Source organism: Pezoporus flaviventris, unplaced genomic scaffold, assembly GCF_033815535.1.
Source record: "Pezoporus flaviventris isolate CSIRO_AGI_PZ_B2104156 unplaced genomic scaffold, CSIRO_AGI_Pfla_v1 ptg000002l, whole genome shotgun sequence".
NCBI classification, from domain to species: Eukaryota; Metazoa; Chordata; class Aves; order Psittaciformes; family Psittacidae; genus Pezoporus; species Pezoporus flaviventris.
In genome coordinates, this window is record NW_026892550.1 from 15564526 (window position 1) to 15581311 (window position 16786).

The window sequence follows — 16786 nt, forward strand, 5'->3', positions numbered from 1 at the left end:
CAAAAACTAAACATGTTTTGAGGAATGTTTCCAGATGCAGAATAAATATTTGTAACTTTACAAAAATTTGTCACATAAAAACCCCCAACCTTTCGTTTTGCTCTGGGTTCAGAAACAGATTTTAGGTTGAGGTTGTTAAACTGAAAAAGCATCAGTTGAGGAATGAACACCAACCAAGTGAACATTTATGATTTATGCAAGTATTCCATCCAGCTGCAGTTTCCATAACTGCATTGCACAGACACTGCCCTTTAGCAAAGCACATCATGTAGCAAGAGATGAGCTGGCTTTCCCTCTTTTTCAGCAGAGTGGTGTAAGGAGAGCACAGCAATGGGAAGCACAGAGGACACATTGACTTCCTCTCTTGGAGGATTTCATTTTCTTCTTTGCTGGGAAGACTAGTCTCCTTTGCCCTGAAGTATTAACAAATATACCAGCTCCCAATGAAGACAGGCTGCCCTATGTCTATCAATAGAATCTATATAGAATCTTTTCCCTTAGGGATTAATTCAACTTTTGATTCAATCTTTCTGAGCTTTAAATTATGATGTTACAAACCTCCAAGGAACTACTGTACTATTTGTGACCTTCTTTATTACTTTCTGCTGTTTGATAAAGTAGAGAAAATTGATTTATAGATTAGTTTGCTTGTGAACATGGAATATCAATGGTAAGAGTGTGACTCCTGGAAAAGCAGGGGAAGCTGGCATTGGTTAAAGTTTAATATAGCAGTTTATTAATTAATGGTGAAGGACAATAGAATAAGTGCATGTTAATCTTGAATGAGATTCTGAAAGCATGACATGAAATAATACCAATAAACCAAGGCATCTTGCAAGAGTTGGATTTAAAGTTTTCATATCATTTTCCACAAGGAAGAATTTTTTCCATCACTTCCACTTCTTTTCCCTAAACCTCCCCTTCTTCTCCTTATGACCTGATAGGTGTTTTTGTGTTTTCTGTAAGCGTTAAAGGTTAAAGGTGGAAGGCAAGGCCAAAGTTTTCCAAATGGAGCCTAAAATTAGGCTTTGGTGTCTGTATTTGGATTCTTAGGCCCCAATCCAGGAGTCTATTTTTATTCAAAGCATCCAAGCGCTTGACTTCAATGGATCTAAAACCACTTGCGCTTAAGTGCTTTGCTGAATCAGTATGGACTTAAGCACAAATGTAAATGCTGTACTGAACTGGGGCTCTAAATATGTGCCTTGATTTTAAAAGGGCTGAGAGCCAGCAGGTCTAATTGAAGTCAATGGCAGCTGTGAGATGCTCCGGGTTCCTGAAAATCAGGACACTCATTGAGGTGCCTGAATCTGATTTCAGGTGCTCAGCTTGTGGCATTCACTGTGGGGGGAAAATGGTAACCCAGGAGAACAGGCAACGGAAGGCATGATTTCTTTATAAACAAGGTCCTGATTTTATGCAATAAACCTCAATAACATAAAATGAGGGGATGGGAGGCAAAAAGCAGTACTTTCCTGGAAATCTAACAGAATGTATTTTCTCAAGCATCAAAGTACTATGCAAAAATACAAAACTGATGAACAAATCACATTAAAAATCACAGTAACTAGAGAAGTATTGGGCTAAATTCATGCCTTGAGGAACAGCAGCAACATTGAAGAAGTACATCAGGGACAGATTTGGCTCACTGCATTTTGAGTATTAATTCCATCAGGAGCAGTGAGTCAATAGCATGAAGCCCATGCGGCAAAGAACTTTGCTCTACTACCATTGCGAGAACCAAGTGCAACAGTCTGTATTAGTAAATGGTAAAAATGCAAAACCTAAATATTTTTGCAAGTAAAAAATGTATCATTATAGAGTATAAAATAAACAGCAATGTTAGGAACAGAGATGAGGTGGAGGCCAGTTGTCTGGAGAAAGGCAATTTTTTCAAGTGAACGCACCAGCCCTCTCTACCTAAAGATCCCGACCAGGCTACCCCATGCTGCTCCTCACATCATGCCTCGGGTACCTTCTGAGGCACACATCAAGGTGAGTGGGCTTAGTCGTACAGAGTTGCACTATTAACCCCCAGAGAAAGCTGCTGACACAATGCCGTAGGACTACAGCAGTATGTGAACAAACCCTGGACAAACCAAAGAAAAGCAATTCCTTCCCCTTTTTATGTGCATGTAAAGAAGAGAGCTGTGAACACCCTTTGCCAGTCCCTCATTTAGCTCTTGCCTGTCCAGTGGCAATGCCAATGCGGAAGCCCACCATGCTGCATCCTGCACTGTCCAGGAAAGATTCAGAAAACCCACACTTGTTCAGCCACCTACCTGCCTGACCCTCCTAGCCCGCCTGCTAAGAAAGAGAGGCTGGTAAAGAACTCTCATGATGCCTTTTCCCTAGTACTGTTATTTAGCATCTCAGGATGGAAGACACCAATCATTTTGGACTTGTCAATCCCTACTGCCTGCACAACTTGGAGCCAACATGGCCATGCTGAAAAACTTTGCATTTCCTACCCCCTCCTAGCTTGAGGCATCAACTCCTGAAACTCTACTGAGCATTTTCAAGTTTTCCTGCAAGGTTTACATCGGCCCTTCAGCAGCCTTGTGTACTCATGGCAGAAAGGCTGATAGCACCTTTCTAGATAAGATACATTTAAAACCAGTGGTTCTGTCCCTGCCCAAAGTGCAGTAACGCGGGCAGGATCTGGACTATCTGAAATCATTATGACCATTAGAAAGAGTAATAGAAAACCCAGTACACGACCAGTTGAGGGGGAAAAAACCTGTCACTTGTGATAAAAAAGAGAAACAGAAATAGATTTGAAACATTCGTTTCCCTTTATTTGCTCAGTGAGGCTGATGTGTACTGCACATTAAAAAGAAAAAAAAGGAAAAAAAAATCACAGGAATTTTATACAATGAATTAAACCACAAAAGTACATGTAGAATAGGCAGGTGGAAAACAGCCCAGTTTGGGCTTAACTGGTATCTCACTTTCCCCATTCAGTGTAGTCCAACCAATAGCTTTACATATTCACCTACTGTACAGATCTTACAGTAGCTCCATCAGGTCAGTGGTTCACATTATTGAAAATGTCTGTCACATAGGTACAAATTTAGAATCATCACATTATATTACATGGCTATTCTAGGTTGTTTATAGATCAGATCTTACACTACAGTGATTGAAGTTCTCATTACAGCCATCAAAAAGGACACATAATCATTACCTACTGTAAACTTACATCTAAAGGGATGAGAAGGTGTGGTTGTGGTTTTTTTTTCAACTGACCCAAGTATTATATCCCAGAGGCACAAACTTTCCTCCCATTGCTGCTTCGGGTGATGCCAGCCCAACTGCTTTACACAGTAGTTTAGCACAGGTTTTTTTCCCCAATTTTAGGCTCCCTCTGTTTGGATTTGAATTTGGATAATTTTACCTTCTGTAGAAATGACTTTGTTACAGCTCTAGGAAAGACGATAGTTTCTAAGTACCAGTTCTGTTACCTGTATTGCGGATGTGGTACTTACCACAGCATGAAAGCAACAGTACAATCTTCATCTAACGGACACACAGAGCTACGCTGCAATTTGCCTCCGGTGACAATGTGGTACATGTGCTAATTTGAAATGTTCTTGGGGGAGAAAAAAAGAAAAGGAAACAGTTTATATTTTGACAGGTTACCTACTACAGTGTCTACAGAGGGCACAAATGGCTTTATTCAGCAATCCTAGATCTATTAATTTCATATGTAATTTGTAAATCCACAAAGGAAGGCCATCTTCAGGATGGGAATGTTTGCCAGGCCAGTGAAAAAAAAAAAACCAACCCTCTGACTCATGTCATTATGCCTGCTTGGTAAAAAATAAATAATCCCCTCCCAAAGCCCACACGAACTTATTCATGTCAGCAATACAGGGCAAAAGAGAATGTATTTAAAATTTAATCACAGAAATTTAAAGGCAAAATAGGTAATGCATCTGGTCCTTGAACACATACTATGATATACTAAATATTGATTTCTTAAAAATAATTTATTGCTTTTAATATTTTTCTTTACAACAGAAGATACTCAAAATCCAGAAAGGAAAATTGTAAACTTTTAGTTTGGCATTCACACAAAGTTAAAATACCTGCATTTTTAACCTACAGAGCAACAACAAGAATTATGCAGATTAAAGAATGTTACAGTTGTAACACAGAACCTCTGAAAAAGGTCCCTTCTCTTTTTTTTATATTTTTTAAATTTTTTTTTATTTTATTTTATTGCTATCTATCTACTGAGAAATAAGAAGCCAAAAAATCAAGCAAGCATCCAACAGGACAGACAGTGGAATCTCTCAGAACACAGTATGCTGGTGATAAAATGAATGCAGCCATCAAAATCAACTGCACTGGCATGGGGGTGGAACCGGTTTTCTAAGATTGGGAGTGGGAAAGGAGATTAAATAGTTCGGTGTGCCATACCTTTAAGAGGAGTCATGAATGCCAAACAGTACTAGAATACCAAACCTATACATTCACAAGCAAATTCCAAACTTTGCTGATTCAGTCTTGAGACTTCCGAGTTCTGATGAAATTCTGACGCTCAGAATAGCTGTTAAGTTTACTCTTGTGGTTTTTTTCTTTCCTGAAGTTTCTATTTAATTTAGCAGAAGCAATGTCATCAGCAACAATGTCATGGGCACATCTGAGGCCATGCTAGTGCGTAGTAAAAAAAGGAAAAAAAGAACAAAACAACCAACCCACTGCTTCTGCAAAAGCTGAATTCCCAAACAAAGCACTTACTCCGGACTGACAACCATCATGCATCCTAGGTATAAAATTTCCACTGGCCTTTTTATTATTTTAGTCATCTTATAATTTATAATAAATAGGATAATTGTAACTGATAAATATGTCTCTTTAGTAAACAAAGGAATGAATGATTGGTATTTATACAGGATGCATAACTGTAAAAAATACAGATAAATTCCATCGTTAAACTCTGCCAATGAAAAGATTACTGGCTTCAAGAACAGCGTTTAGACACAGAATTACTGTAAAAATCATACTCTACTTAGTACCTCAGCATATTTTTTTCAAATTAAAATCACAAAAATTAAACAAAATAGCATTTTAAAAAGATTTTTGACCTCTAGTTCCAAAACTACTGTTGATACATAAAATAAAAACATTTCTTAATGATTACCCATTTGAGAGACTTTACATAAAATTATGGTATCTCCTAGAAAAATTTAGATGAGAAAATTTCATTCCCCTAACAAATTCAGTGTATAAAACTGCAAAAGAAAATCAAGCAATGAGAAAAATGTGGAAAAATACTGCAGAAGTGGTTAATACCTTTTGGGCTAGGATAATTCTTGACAAAATTCTTACAGAAGCTCACCAAGAAGGGATGAATGTGTATGTAAAGCATTTGTGCACTCAGACACACGCGCGCACACATATACACATGCACACCCTCACCCACACGGTTCTCTCTTTTTTTACAATCAAATATATATAAGTGTAAGTTCAGCTTTCTACATATGTTAGTGTACAATAATTGTTTCACCTCATATAATTACATTTGAGTATTCTTGATTAAGAAAAATTCAGCAGTTTTTGAAAAGAAGGCTGCATTTACAGTGCATAGCTGTAACAAAAAAGAACATCGTCATACAGTATGTACATAAATAAAAATACTCCATTTAACATTTGTAAATACTCAACTACTTTAGAGAATGTAGCAAATAAACTATCTGTGCACACACCCAGATAGTTACATCCAACTCTCATTAATAATGTAACACTACGTCCGCTCATTAGAATAAATTGCTGAACAAGCTGCACATTTGACCATTAACAAGGCTTTGAAAATTTTGCTGTGGAAGATCAACGTTGTAGACATTTACATGGGTGTCAGAATTAAAAGACGAAACTTCAAAATGTTAGGGAAGCTTCAGCCTTCTGTTTTCTCTTCTGCAAGGACTAAAAAAAAACACACACCCCCCCCCCAAAAATCCCCAAAGAAAACAAAAACCTTCAAACAAAGCTGAAAGATTGTAGGCTTCTGGGACCTGTGGTTTCTTCTGGATTGTCATATTATCACCATGTTGTGAGGAGAAGCTTCATTTAAAAAAAAATAACAATGCAGTGTCTGATTCCCAGACATCAGCAGCCATAGTACTCAAATTTGGTGGGTTTTTTTGTTTGCTTTTGTTCGCTTTTGTTCTTTTTTTCTTCGTTAAAATGCAGTATGTACAGATTTTGCAGTTCATCGTTCGTCTATCTCTGTGGAACTGCTGCCATGTCTTGTGATTTGCACTGAACTCGCAAGGAACGCCTGGCTCCCCCGCCACTGGCCACCCGCGAAAGCAAAGCTGACACCCATGGACATGTGTGTGCTTACTGGACAGCCATCCTGCCTCTTCACTCATTGAGCAGCTGTGTTCATGTAAACCATGGTTTTGAACAGAGAGTGTAAAGTAGGAGAAATTCCTAAGTATGACTTTTCAATTGTCCATTACTGAAGGACGTGACGTCCATGAGGTATTCACCATCCCTCCTTTTTCCTTAGGTGTGATGCATGTTACCTACGCAGGCTCCGCTGTGCCTCTTTGAGTAAACTATCAAAATCCATGGAGTCATACTTGCTTTTAGTGGAAGCAGGATCAAAATCATCTGAGTTTGAATCTGAAACCCAAAGGATGCAAGTTTAGGTAAGAGGCAAGAACCACTAGTGACTACTTACATTATTTTCTCCGTACAACAGTATGAACAAGTGAACAAGACACTGCAGAAACAATCCCCTTAAGCCCACAACTTTAGGGGATGATAAAAGCCCAGAAATGGTCATCAGAGAAGCTTTAGGAATGGAAAGAGCTTTCTGGTAGGCAGCAGGGCCTAACAAAAGCAGTACATGTCATCAATGTTGGGGAAGAACCATATATTGCATATACATAAAGAGCAGGTGGGAAGAGTTTCTCCAAGGACTTCAGCACTGCTATGTGTAGGTCTCAAAGTAGTCCAGATAATCCTGAGAGATGCTTTACCCAAAACTCCACCATCATTTTTCAGCTGTTGTCTTTCATCACACCGTATCCAAGACTGATTTCTCCTGAGAAAGGTAGCAGGGGGATGGTTCTGCAGAAAGCATGGAAAGGACACTGCTGCTTCTCCTGGCCCTGCCTCAGGATCTTGTACAAGTCCCTACACATCCCTGAATCTCTGTTTTTGCTTCCATTCTGATCTTTTTGGGGTTTCCTTGTTTTAAGTGTGAGCAATTCAGGGCAGGGCCTCTGCAACGCCATACAAGCAATCTCAGGTGGGCTCCTCCGCTCTTTGCAGCATACACGGTAACTCACAGCAGCAATAATGGTCCAGCTCCTGTGACCTGCAATACATGCTCCAGCTTTGCTGGTTGCTCAGACATCAGTCTATTCCTAGCACAGAGGAGGGATTGTACATTTGTGGCCATGCAGCTCCAGTACAGCAATTGCTGACATGGCTGCAAGCACTGGATCTCCTTTTGGAGTCATCCCAGCTTAATCCTGACTCTTCCCAGTTCCTGTGTCACAGCTCCTTTATGAGTGTGCCCTTTCTTGCCATTTCTTGTGTTGAATTAATCAGAATTCCCCACCTACCACTATAAGACACACTGTGCATTAAATGTTCATTACAAATTGTGTTAAGACAATATCTTCTCACAGAGGAGAGGTGCTAAAACTTCTGACTACTATTTTCAAGTGTTTTCTTTCTTCTGTACTCAACCCAAGGCTGATTAATTCTCTCTGTCCTTGTACTAGCTCATGAATTTTAAAGTTCATGTTGCCATTTCCTTATGTAGTTCTATCAGCTACTCTGCAAAATACAGGGAATGCAGTCTGAAGTACAGAAGCTCAAGCTGTCAGCAGGACAAAGTGAAAATACTCTGCTCACAGATACTCTGGGAATCCCACTTGGTATGGAGAGACCTGCCAGGGAATACTCCCAGTGATGAATAATGTTCAAGAGGGTTCCCTTCAGACAACTTATTTCAAACCCCAGATTTTCTGAGATATAGAGATGACCTTGGCTTCCACTGCTGAAGATAAGTCAAATCAAGTCAAGACTTCAATCTTGTTTTACTGTTTTTATCAGCCTACATTTCAACAAATGCCTTGCTACCTTTTATAGTTTCAACATCAACCTTATATCTGTTCAGCAGTCAATTGCCTTTTCTTAGCTTTACATTATCTGTTTAGCCACTGAAGTGAATTATAGCGTATTCATTGTGAACAATGTGTATCATCTTTATCATTTATTCTAAAAAGACATCAGTTGGTTAGAAAAAAAATATATCTGTATTCTCTTCCCACACTGTACAAAGTTAAGGGCAGCCCACAGAAGATTTCAATAGCACTGTGTTACAGGGTTATGAGAGGTTTTAATGACTGTGGTCATTTATTCATAAAACCCCACAATATCTGATTAATATAGAATCAACGGCAAAATGTCCCTTGCTATGTTACGCAGAAAAGAGTATCTCCGATAACTTTAGTCTATTTATACAGGTATTAGGAAAGGTTTAACATCTAATGAATACTTTACATTTTAAAAGGTAATTAAATGATGTGAGCTTATAATACATTATAGCATTACATAGGCTGTTTTGGTAGTCTGCATGGTCTCTTTATTCATATACTTAACATCAGCATTCCCGCTGTAAGACTTTGAACATCTCCAAACATCCTTTCAAGGGGGAGCATCGCACCATGACCCAGAGTATAGGACAGCACCACACGTTTGCCCACACAGGACAGGACTAGATGTGTTCTGGCAAGACAGTATGCACACTTGGGACTGGTGTTATCACAGCATACTAGGGGCTGGGGACTGGTATGCATACTGCCCTGCATCAGTGGGACAGCAAACACCAAGATATTTGCTAAGCTCTCTGCAGATTGGAGCCTCTTACATCATGACTGGATGCCCCTGCAAGGACACACCTTAGAATGATAGAATCATAGAATAGTTAGGGTTGGAAAGGACCTTAAGATCATCTAGTTCCACCCCCCCTGCCATGGGCAGGGACACCTCACACTAAACCATGCCATCCAAGGCTCTGTCCAACCTGGCCTTGAACACCACCAGGGATGGAGCATTCACAACTTCCCTGGGCAACCCATTCCAGTGCCTCACTACCCTTACAGTAAAGCACACCTTCATACATAGATGCCTATGCATGATTTGAGAACCACCAGCTGAGATCAGTAACCTCTGCTATACTAAGGGTCAGATGTGGTCACAAGCCTTTCTAGTTTTCAAACCTGAAAAACTATGAATTTTGGTTAAGGATGGTCTTTGGCAAGTTCTACACATCTAAAGCACAACTCATGGCAAAGTTAAGAATCATAATGAATTTTTTGGGGTGAGGCATCTACTTTGTTCTCTGTTTATTGCTCATATAAACAAATCAGGTATTAGGATCAAGCAGTCATAGCACAGCAGTGAATAGTAAAGCATGCAGGAGGTTTCTGTGGTGCTATTATTTCAATATAGAAATGTATTATTGAATATCAAGCACTTATTTTTTGTAATGATGGAAATGTGCTTTAAAAGAATTTTTCACAGTCTGAAACAGCTGAAAGAAGCTGGTTCATATTAGAATTCAGATTAGCAGACTTAAACTTCTTGCAGCAAGTGGAAACCACTTCCTTTACCCCCCATCAGCAAACCCTACATTCTCCCGAGTTACAAGGTTCCAGTTACGCACTTCAATTCACATAAGGCAAAATACTTACCTAGGTCTGCATAGTTAGACTTGCAAAATTGCTTGCGTCCACAGAAGTACAGCTCAAAGTCAGGTTCATTTGACCTGCGTAAAGTGTATCCATTTTCAAGAGCAGCAAAGGCGTCACAAGTATAGCGGTAGGTGATGAAACCATAGCTGTCTCTGCAATTGAAAAACACAGTTGTGAACAAAAGCTGAAAGGAGTTAACACACATTAGTGTAACCCCTAAAGCAAGAACATGTAGGAGATCCAGCAGTGGAAATGCCAGAAGTACTGCATCCATTTATCAGCATGATTGTCCTGTCATGCAGCTAAATACTTATTTCTGGGACAGGAAATCTCAACTAGCGAGATTAATAAATAAGGATGAAAGAAAATAAATAAGGTTTTGAACTCAGCATGTCATCTGTCACAGCACTTATACTGGTAACTCCCATACCAGTAATCTTACTGCCATAATTTTTTTACATATGGCAGCTTCCAAAGAAGAAGTAATCTCGAAAGTTCTTACCCATCATCCCGCAAATTTACTGTGCACTCCTCGATTTCACCAAAAACTTCAAACCGGTCCCTCAGTTCTGTTCTGGTTGTGTCAGGTCTGATTTTACCCAGATAAATCACACGACGTTCCTCCTGGTGAGAAACAGCAACAGGGAAGGCGTATTTTTAAAAGGTATGTAAGAGATGAACCTATACATATATGCATGCAAACATACGGATGTGCAGAGGATGCAGAATCACAGTAGCAGTCTCTTGTGGAAGACCCAGTGGATCTTGCTAGTAAGTGAAACAGTTCTCTTGTGGAAAGCATTGAAGGTGTTTAAATGACATTTAAACGACATTTGTCAGGTGGCATGCTCCTGGAAGGTTTCACTGTTTGCTGCCACTGTTCTGCTACACACTGACAGACAGCTCCCTTGGTATCCTACTGCACCTTTCTTCCTTTCTACCTCCCCTCCAAGACTGTGAACTCTTCCAAACCAGGAGCTTGCTTTCTCTTCCAATCTATACAATACTGGGCAAACCTTAGCTGTGGAGCATAAAGTAACACAATAATTGGATAAATGTGCCAAAGACACAACAAAATGTACAACAAACATGACATTATAAACTCAGATGACTCAATAGCTGATTCATCATCAGCTGTTCCACCATAATCCATACCTTAATACAGAGGGAAAACTGTTAGGGGTCCAGAAGATTTCTTTTATTAAAATAAATATTTCTGGGGGGGGGAATGCAGGATAATAAAATATATCCTGTGGTCACCATTACATTTTGGTTTCTTCAGAAAAACAACCTGACTGAAGTCTCTGATTTTGACAGACTAGGGTGCCATGTGCATGTTCCTTTGGCACTTGGAGGAAAGCATCAAAGATACGTTTAAAACAATGGAGCCATGGTCCTATCTTTCCTTCCTGAGTGGAAATGCTCAGCAGAGTAACAGAAAGACTAGAAAACCCCATGAAAGGCACTTCATTAATTTCTGAATGAACAGTTTGCTGAAGGTAGAGCCTTTTAGTGAGCTGCAAGCAAATCAAGGCAAAAAGAGAACTTCAAAACGCTGACCTTAAAGTAATTAGGGCAAAAAAGCACCAGCTACACATGGCTTGGGTGCTCAACCTTTCAGTCTCAAATTGCCTCTGGCCTGAAGATCCCTGGCACTACTGGCCCTACTGCTCATCCCTTACACGCCCGCACGTTTGTCCCATAAATTGAACCACCACCACCACATTCTCAGCTGGTGTAAATCTGTCAGTCAGTGGAGCAACGTCAGTTGAAACCATCAGCTTTGGCACCTGAGACTTGTGCAGAATGTAGGTGCTGGATGCCAAAGGAGCTATACTGACTGCTGAGAATTCATTACTATCATAACCTGGAGGTGCCTAAAGGCTAATGGTACCTCAACTGAGTGATGCAAAAGGCTCCAGGGACCTAAATATAGCCTTGCATTTTTGCTCAGAAGCACCCTAGCCTGAAGAGACAGGTAGCTGATAGCGTTACAATTCAGATATAGCATGAAATGTATCTTTTCCATGAGTCCTCACAGAGGCGTAAGGCAGGAGTCATTCTTGGACCACTGACAACAGGATTATCAGACCAAAACACTTTTCAAAGAGAAATGATCCTGATGCTTCCTCTCTACTTGTCTGAGCACCCATTTGAGATAAAGGGACCATCAGAACTCTTAATTTTGGGGGCCCAGAATCTGGTCTTCCTGTTGCCAGGAGAGCACTCTGCTTCCAGGAACTGTTTAATCAAAACAAGTCAACAATTTCTGCTGCAGAAAGCTGAAACCAATGTATCTGCCTCCCAATAGAAGCTTCTTCTCACTAGCACGCTCAGTCAACTATTTTCGCTGGCTCTTTCCTGATCTCACAAATCTCAGGGGCTTGGAACCAGTTAATCTAAGTTCCTGAGAAATCAAAGTGAGTTTAAAGGTTCAGAAAATAGAGATCCCAGAATCAAATACTCCTATTCAAAAGCCTTACCCACTAAGGTATTGCACAAGAAGTGATCATTGGAACCACCTGAGTCCTTTATAGCTCCCTGGTCAGTTCAGTGGGAGTCCCTGGTTGCTCTACCAGAGTATGTGCATGCTCTCCTTAATGGGATGAGGTAAGTATCTCATTTAGATGTTTGAAACTACTGTCGCTTTTGATTACATAAGGAACCAAGGTGACTGCCTTGGTAGTCTTCTGTAACCTTTTTGTGACAGACACTTTCTTGTTTAAATCTTATGCCTTCCAGAGTGCATTGTCCAAAAGCTGCCCTTGTCCTCTACCAAAGCACTGCAGTTTGGAGAAGCTCGCATGGCTAAAAGAACGGCAAACGTGCTCAAGGGTGGCCAGAAATTTAGGGAAGAGGGGTACTTTACAGACAGTTGCTGCTTTTTATCTCTGTCTCTACTGTGTTCCAGTCCAGAGCCCTGACCTTCCTGACTGAGGAGTCTGTTTAGGGCTTCTGCGAACTAGGGACTGTGGAGTGCAAGCAACAGAAATCTGCATTTATTCCATTGTAATTCTGCTTATTTTCAGTATGGTTGGGTGCCATAAACTTCAAAACCAGGAAAGTCTGCATATGCACAGTAATTACTTTTTCAGACTGTTTTACCAAATCAAGAATTTAACTGCACTGAAACACTTGATAAGAAACAGTTCCATTGATACTTGCTATTGAACCTAAATGACTGACCAGATGGAGCAGAACATAACACAGCAGACTGTCTAATATACTTTAGCTGAGATAATACATCTCAACTGAAAAAACATAATGTTTCACTCACTGACATGGAGACTGTTATATTACAGTGTGATGGAAATAACTATTGCACATTCTTCCATAAGTCTGTGCATGGCTGCACAATTTTTCCTTCTTCTATCCCTCTAATAACCTTTATATCTCTAATATCCCTTTAAGACAACTGTAATAAAACAAAACTGAACCATTAAAAAAAAGCCTCTTAAACTATCATTAAGGGAATAAGTTAAACCTGCAAAATTAAGGAAATTCAAATTTAAAGCAGAAAAGCACCATATATGCTTCAGTGACATATCCTTCTTCTCCACATGACGTGTTCAAGTATTTTTTTAAGGAGAGTGCCATGATATTATAAGATACTGAGAACACAGTATTTATACAGCATTGTCTTTGTCTTATTTAACTTTGGTTTATTTAAAGCAACTATGAAAAATGTATTTGTATTCACAGAGACACCTGCCTTTTATTCTCATTAATAATAAGTGCTATAGAAGCCTAACAAGATTACAACATACTTCAAAATGCTAAAGACCTTTATTTTATAATAAGTTACATGCAGAAGTCCGTATGTGCATATCAAGTATGCTTTTTACTGCACTTGTTAGAGGAGATGATCTATGACTTCAAAACCTAGAGAATGACAGAGAAAAGCTTCTGTTTTCAGTTTATTGTGGGCAGAGGAAACCTGCAGGAAAATAGAGAAGATATCATTCATTTTTCCCTTGCAAAAAGGCAGATGATTTTTTTTGCATCATAAGCTTTAAGTGCAGTTCATCTCTTTGCCATGTAAAACGATGAAGAAAGAGTCCAACAAACTCCCTTACACCCAACATGTCTGTCTTCTTTTGGTTTACCTAAACCTCCTTCTTCAGAATCTTGCTCTTTCTTCCTTGAGGTAAAAAACATTTGAATATGCAGATGTGGCAGAAAATCTCAGACTGAATAGCAGTATTTCAAGTCTCAAATGAAAATACTAAAGCTTTAGAATGCCAAAACTTGAGAAAACAGGATCAGGATGCAAAACATCCACTGATGCCAAGGATCTTTTTGTCTTGCAAAGCCTTCCTCCAAACCTTTGTTTTAGAATCGTAATCACAGAATAGTTAGGGCTGGAAAGGACCTTAAGATCATCCAGTTCCAACCCCCCTGCCATGGGCAGGGACACCTCACACTAAACCATGTCAGCCAAGGCTCTGTCCAACCTGGATGAGAACACTGCCAGTTATGGAGCATTAACAACTTCCCTGGGCAACCCATTTCAGCGCCTCACCACCCCCACAGTAAAGAACTTCTTCCTTATATCTTACCTAAACTTCCCCTGTTTAAGTTTTAACCTGTTACCCCTTGTCCTATCACCACAGTCCCTAATGAAGAGTCCCTCCCCAGCATCCTTGTAGGCCCCCTTCAGATACTGGAAGGCTGCTATGAGGTCTCCACACAGCCTTCTCTTCTCCAGTGAACAGCCCCTCCTCATTCTTATTTCACAAGGAACTAAAGCACAGACCACTACAGATGTATTAGTTCTTGCATGTTTTCTGTACTAGGCTTCTTCACCCACTGCTTGTTTGCTTTGCCTGCCCATGGTGCTGTTAAGCAGGGTCTGTGGGCACTGATGGCAGCCACTGCAGGGGTAACGCTGCATAGTGTTGACATTCCCATTTTCCCTACCACTTTTTGCCTGCACATCTGTGGTGCAGCCTAGCTCTCCAAGAGCTAGGTAATGCTTTATGTGAAGCTGAGAGAAGAAATCCTAGAGCATTTTAAAGTAATGGTCTGCCATGTGCTTGTCAAAGGTGCTGCTGCTTCTGCTAGCACCATGCCTGTGTTACCTTCCATACCAAGTGAATTCTCTCTTCCAGTAGAAAGCCATGAAGACTTATATTCTCAGAACTGAAGGCCAGATGCCATTTTGAAAATGCAGTGGGAATGGCTGGACAGAGTTTAAAAGATAAAAAAGCTATGGATGTGAAAAGCCATTAAAGCTTCAGATTCTGACATAACATGAAAATTTTTCTTTAGATTCTGTATTAGAGAGTAAATCTGACCTGTGGGCCAGTATGGATGGCAAAAGAAAGAATCGTGAAACTGGGAAAAAAATAAAAAGTTGCACAAAATTGCCAAATGCTTCTGTGAGGCTCACTGAGGACTGAAACTGTTCAGCCTCACTCCACGGTTGCTGCCAGAAAAACAATGATGGACCAGTAAACCTCAAGATTTGGTAATCGTCTGATACATTTTCAGCAACTCATACAGGAAAGTTAACAGTGCCTGGGATCAAGGCCATCAAGATGAGCAACAAGAGGAAAATCCAAACTAAATATACAACGTACATTGGATGCTTCATTAGTGGAAATGCACTCCATTATAGGCTGACTCTGATTTTAGACTTTAGAGAAGCCAAGAACTCATTTATGAAACCACCCTTCTCCTGCCTTCCTGTTGTAGAGCTATTTATTTTCTTTGAAATTATGTGTGTCTTTCTGATGCAGTGGCCTCACAGTGCATTTATCTTCTTCGGTCTGTAAGCTCCCTGGGACAGGGACTCTTGATACTTGTCTCATGAAGGCTGTCAGCACTTAGAAATGAAAAGTAGTAATGTTAACAGTACTTTTCTACTCAGGTATAAAAGCTCATTTGGTTATATTTCCTGGCAGCAGCCAGTGCACACAGCAAATGAGCTGCAGGGAGGATGTGACTGTAAGTCAGTATCATGGCCAGAGCGGCCTTGTAGGAGAGATACAGAACATGAGGCTGCCCATCAGACAGATCATCCCAGCCTTGGTGTACCATGTCAGTATGGTATGTACAAGCTGGTGGCTCCAGAACTGAAATGTGCTATGTGTATTTCTGACTCCATGTCTTGGAAAATATTTGCTGCATGGTCTAATGAGCTGCTGGAGTAAAAGCCAGCATAACTCAGAAATTTCCTGGGGTGTTATCAGTAGAAAAATGGGGTCCTCAGTGTTGGGTGGGGGCTGGATCCCAGTTTCTACAAAGCCCTAAGTAGACTGTTCTATCCTGCAGTTCCTCAAGTTTCACGACAAATGTGTCTCCACTGTGATCTGGTTAGCACTATCAAGTTATGTAAGTCTTGGTGGCAGACCATCCTTATGCTCAGTGAGGACCCATTCTAAAACAAAACAGGGACCCAGTGAAATAAATCAAGTCAAGATCAAACTAAACTATGCTAACATTTCCTCAGCAAAGGCATCACAATCAGAAGTATAAATAAATGAATGAATGACAAAAATATTGTTCTTACTCTCTAACTGGAAAATAATCTTGTAAGCTCAGCCCGTATTTTTCAAGCATGACTGCTCAAAATCAAGGCCCCAATCCACAAAAAAAGGCACCAAATCTTCAGTAACTGGAGAGTGGTAAAAGAAGAAAAGGAAGAGCAGAAGAATATCACAACACTTTTTGAAGTCAAGCCACCTGTATACAGCTGTAAGCTAGGTAGGAATTCAGGAATCCGTAAAGGGAAATGGTAGCCCAGGTTTCTAGCTGATCTGAAGCTACTGCAGCAAAGGTGGTGTGTGAAGGGGCAGGTGTTTAAACATATCTCTGCTACATAGCATGAACACAGGCTTCTAAAACAAGCCTCCTCAGCATTCTGCCTATGTCTTCACATCTGCCAAAATACCAGCTGTCTGCACAATCAGAGGGCATTGCTTCACATATGGCTTTGACAGATTAAAATATGAGAATTTTCTTCTCATTTCTTTTCCCTAGGTTTCCCACTCTTGCTGTCACACAGAGACTAATTCCTAGGTATTGAGCCAATAATACCTGGCGGCTTTTAGCTCAGT

The 16786-nt window shown here is 40.2% G+C and overlaps 1 protein-coding gene across 4 annotated transcripts in view; it reads right to left on the minus strand.

Moving 5' to 3' along the window:
- Window positions 1–2772: 2772 nt before the first annotated feature.
- Window positions 2773–16786, minus strand: part of PPARGC1A (PPARG coactivator 1 alpha) — a 366954-nt gene continuing 352940 nt past the window's right edge. For 3 of the 4 annotated variants that reach the window (XM_061470280.1, XM_061470261.1, XM_061470270.1), the window contains 3 exons: window positions 10228–10349; window positions 9726–9877; window positions 2773–6636 (listed from right to left, as the gene is read on the minus strand). In XM_061470280.1, the coding sequence (XP_061326264.1) occupies window positions 6533–6636; window positions 9726–9877; window positions 10228–10349 (378 nt within the window). In that variant the 3' untranslated portion in view covers window positions 2773–6532. Of the gene's footprint in view, window positions 6637–9725; window positions 9878–10227; window positions 10350–16786 lie in introns of those variants that run through there. The other variant, XR_009746393.1, reaches the window with a different exon arrangement.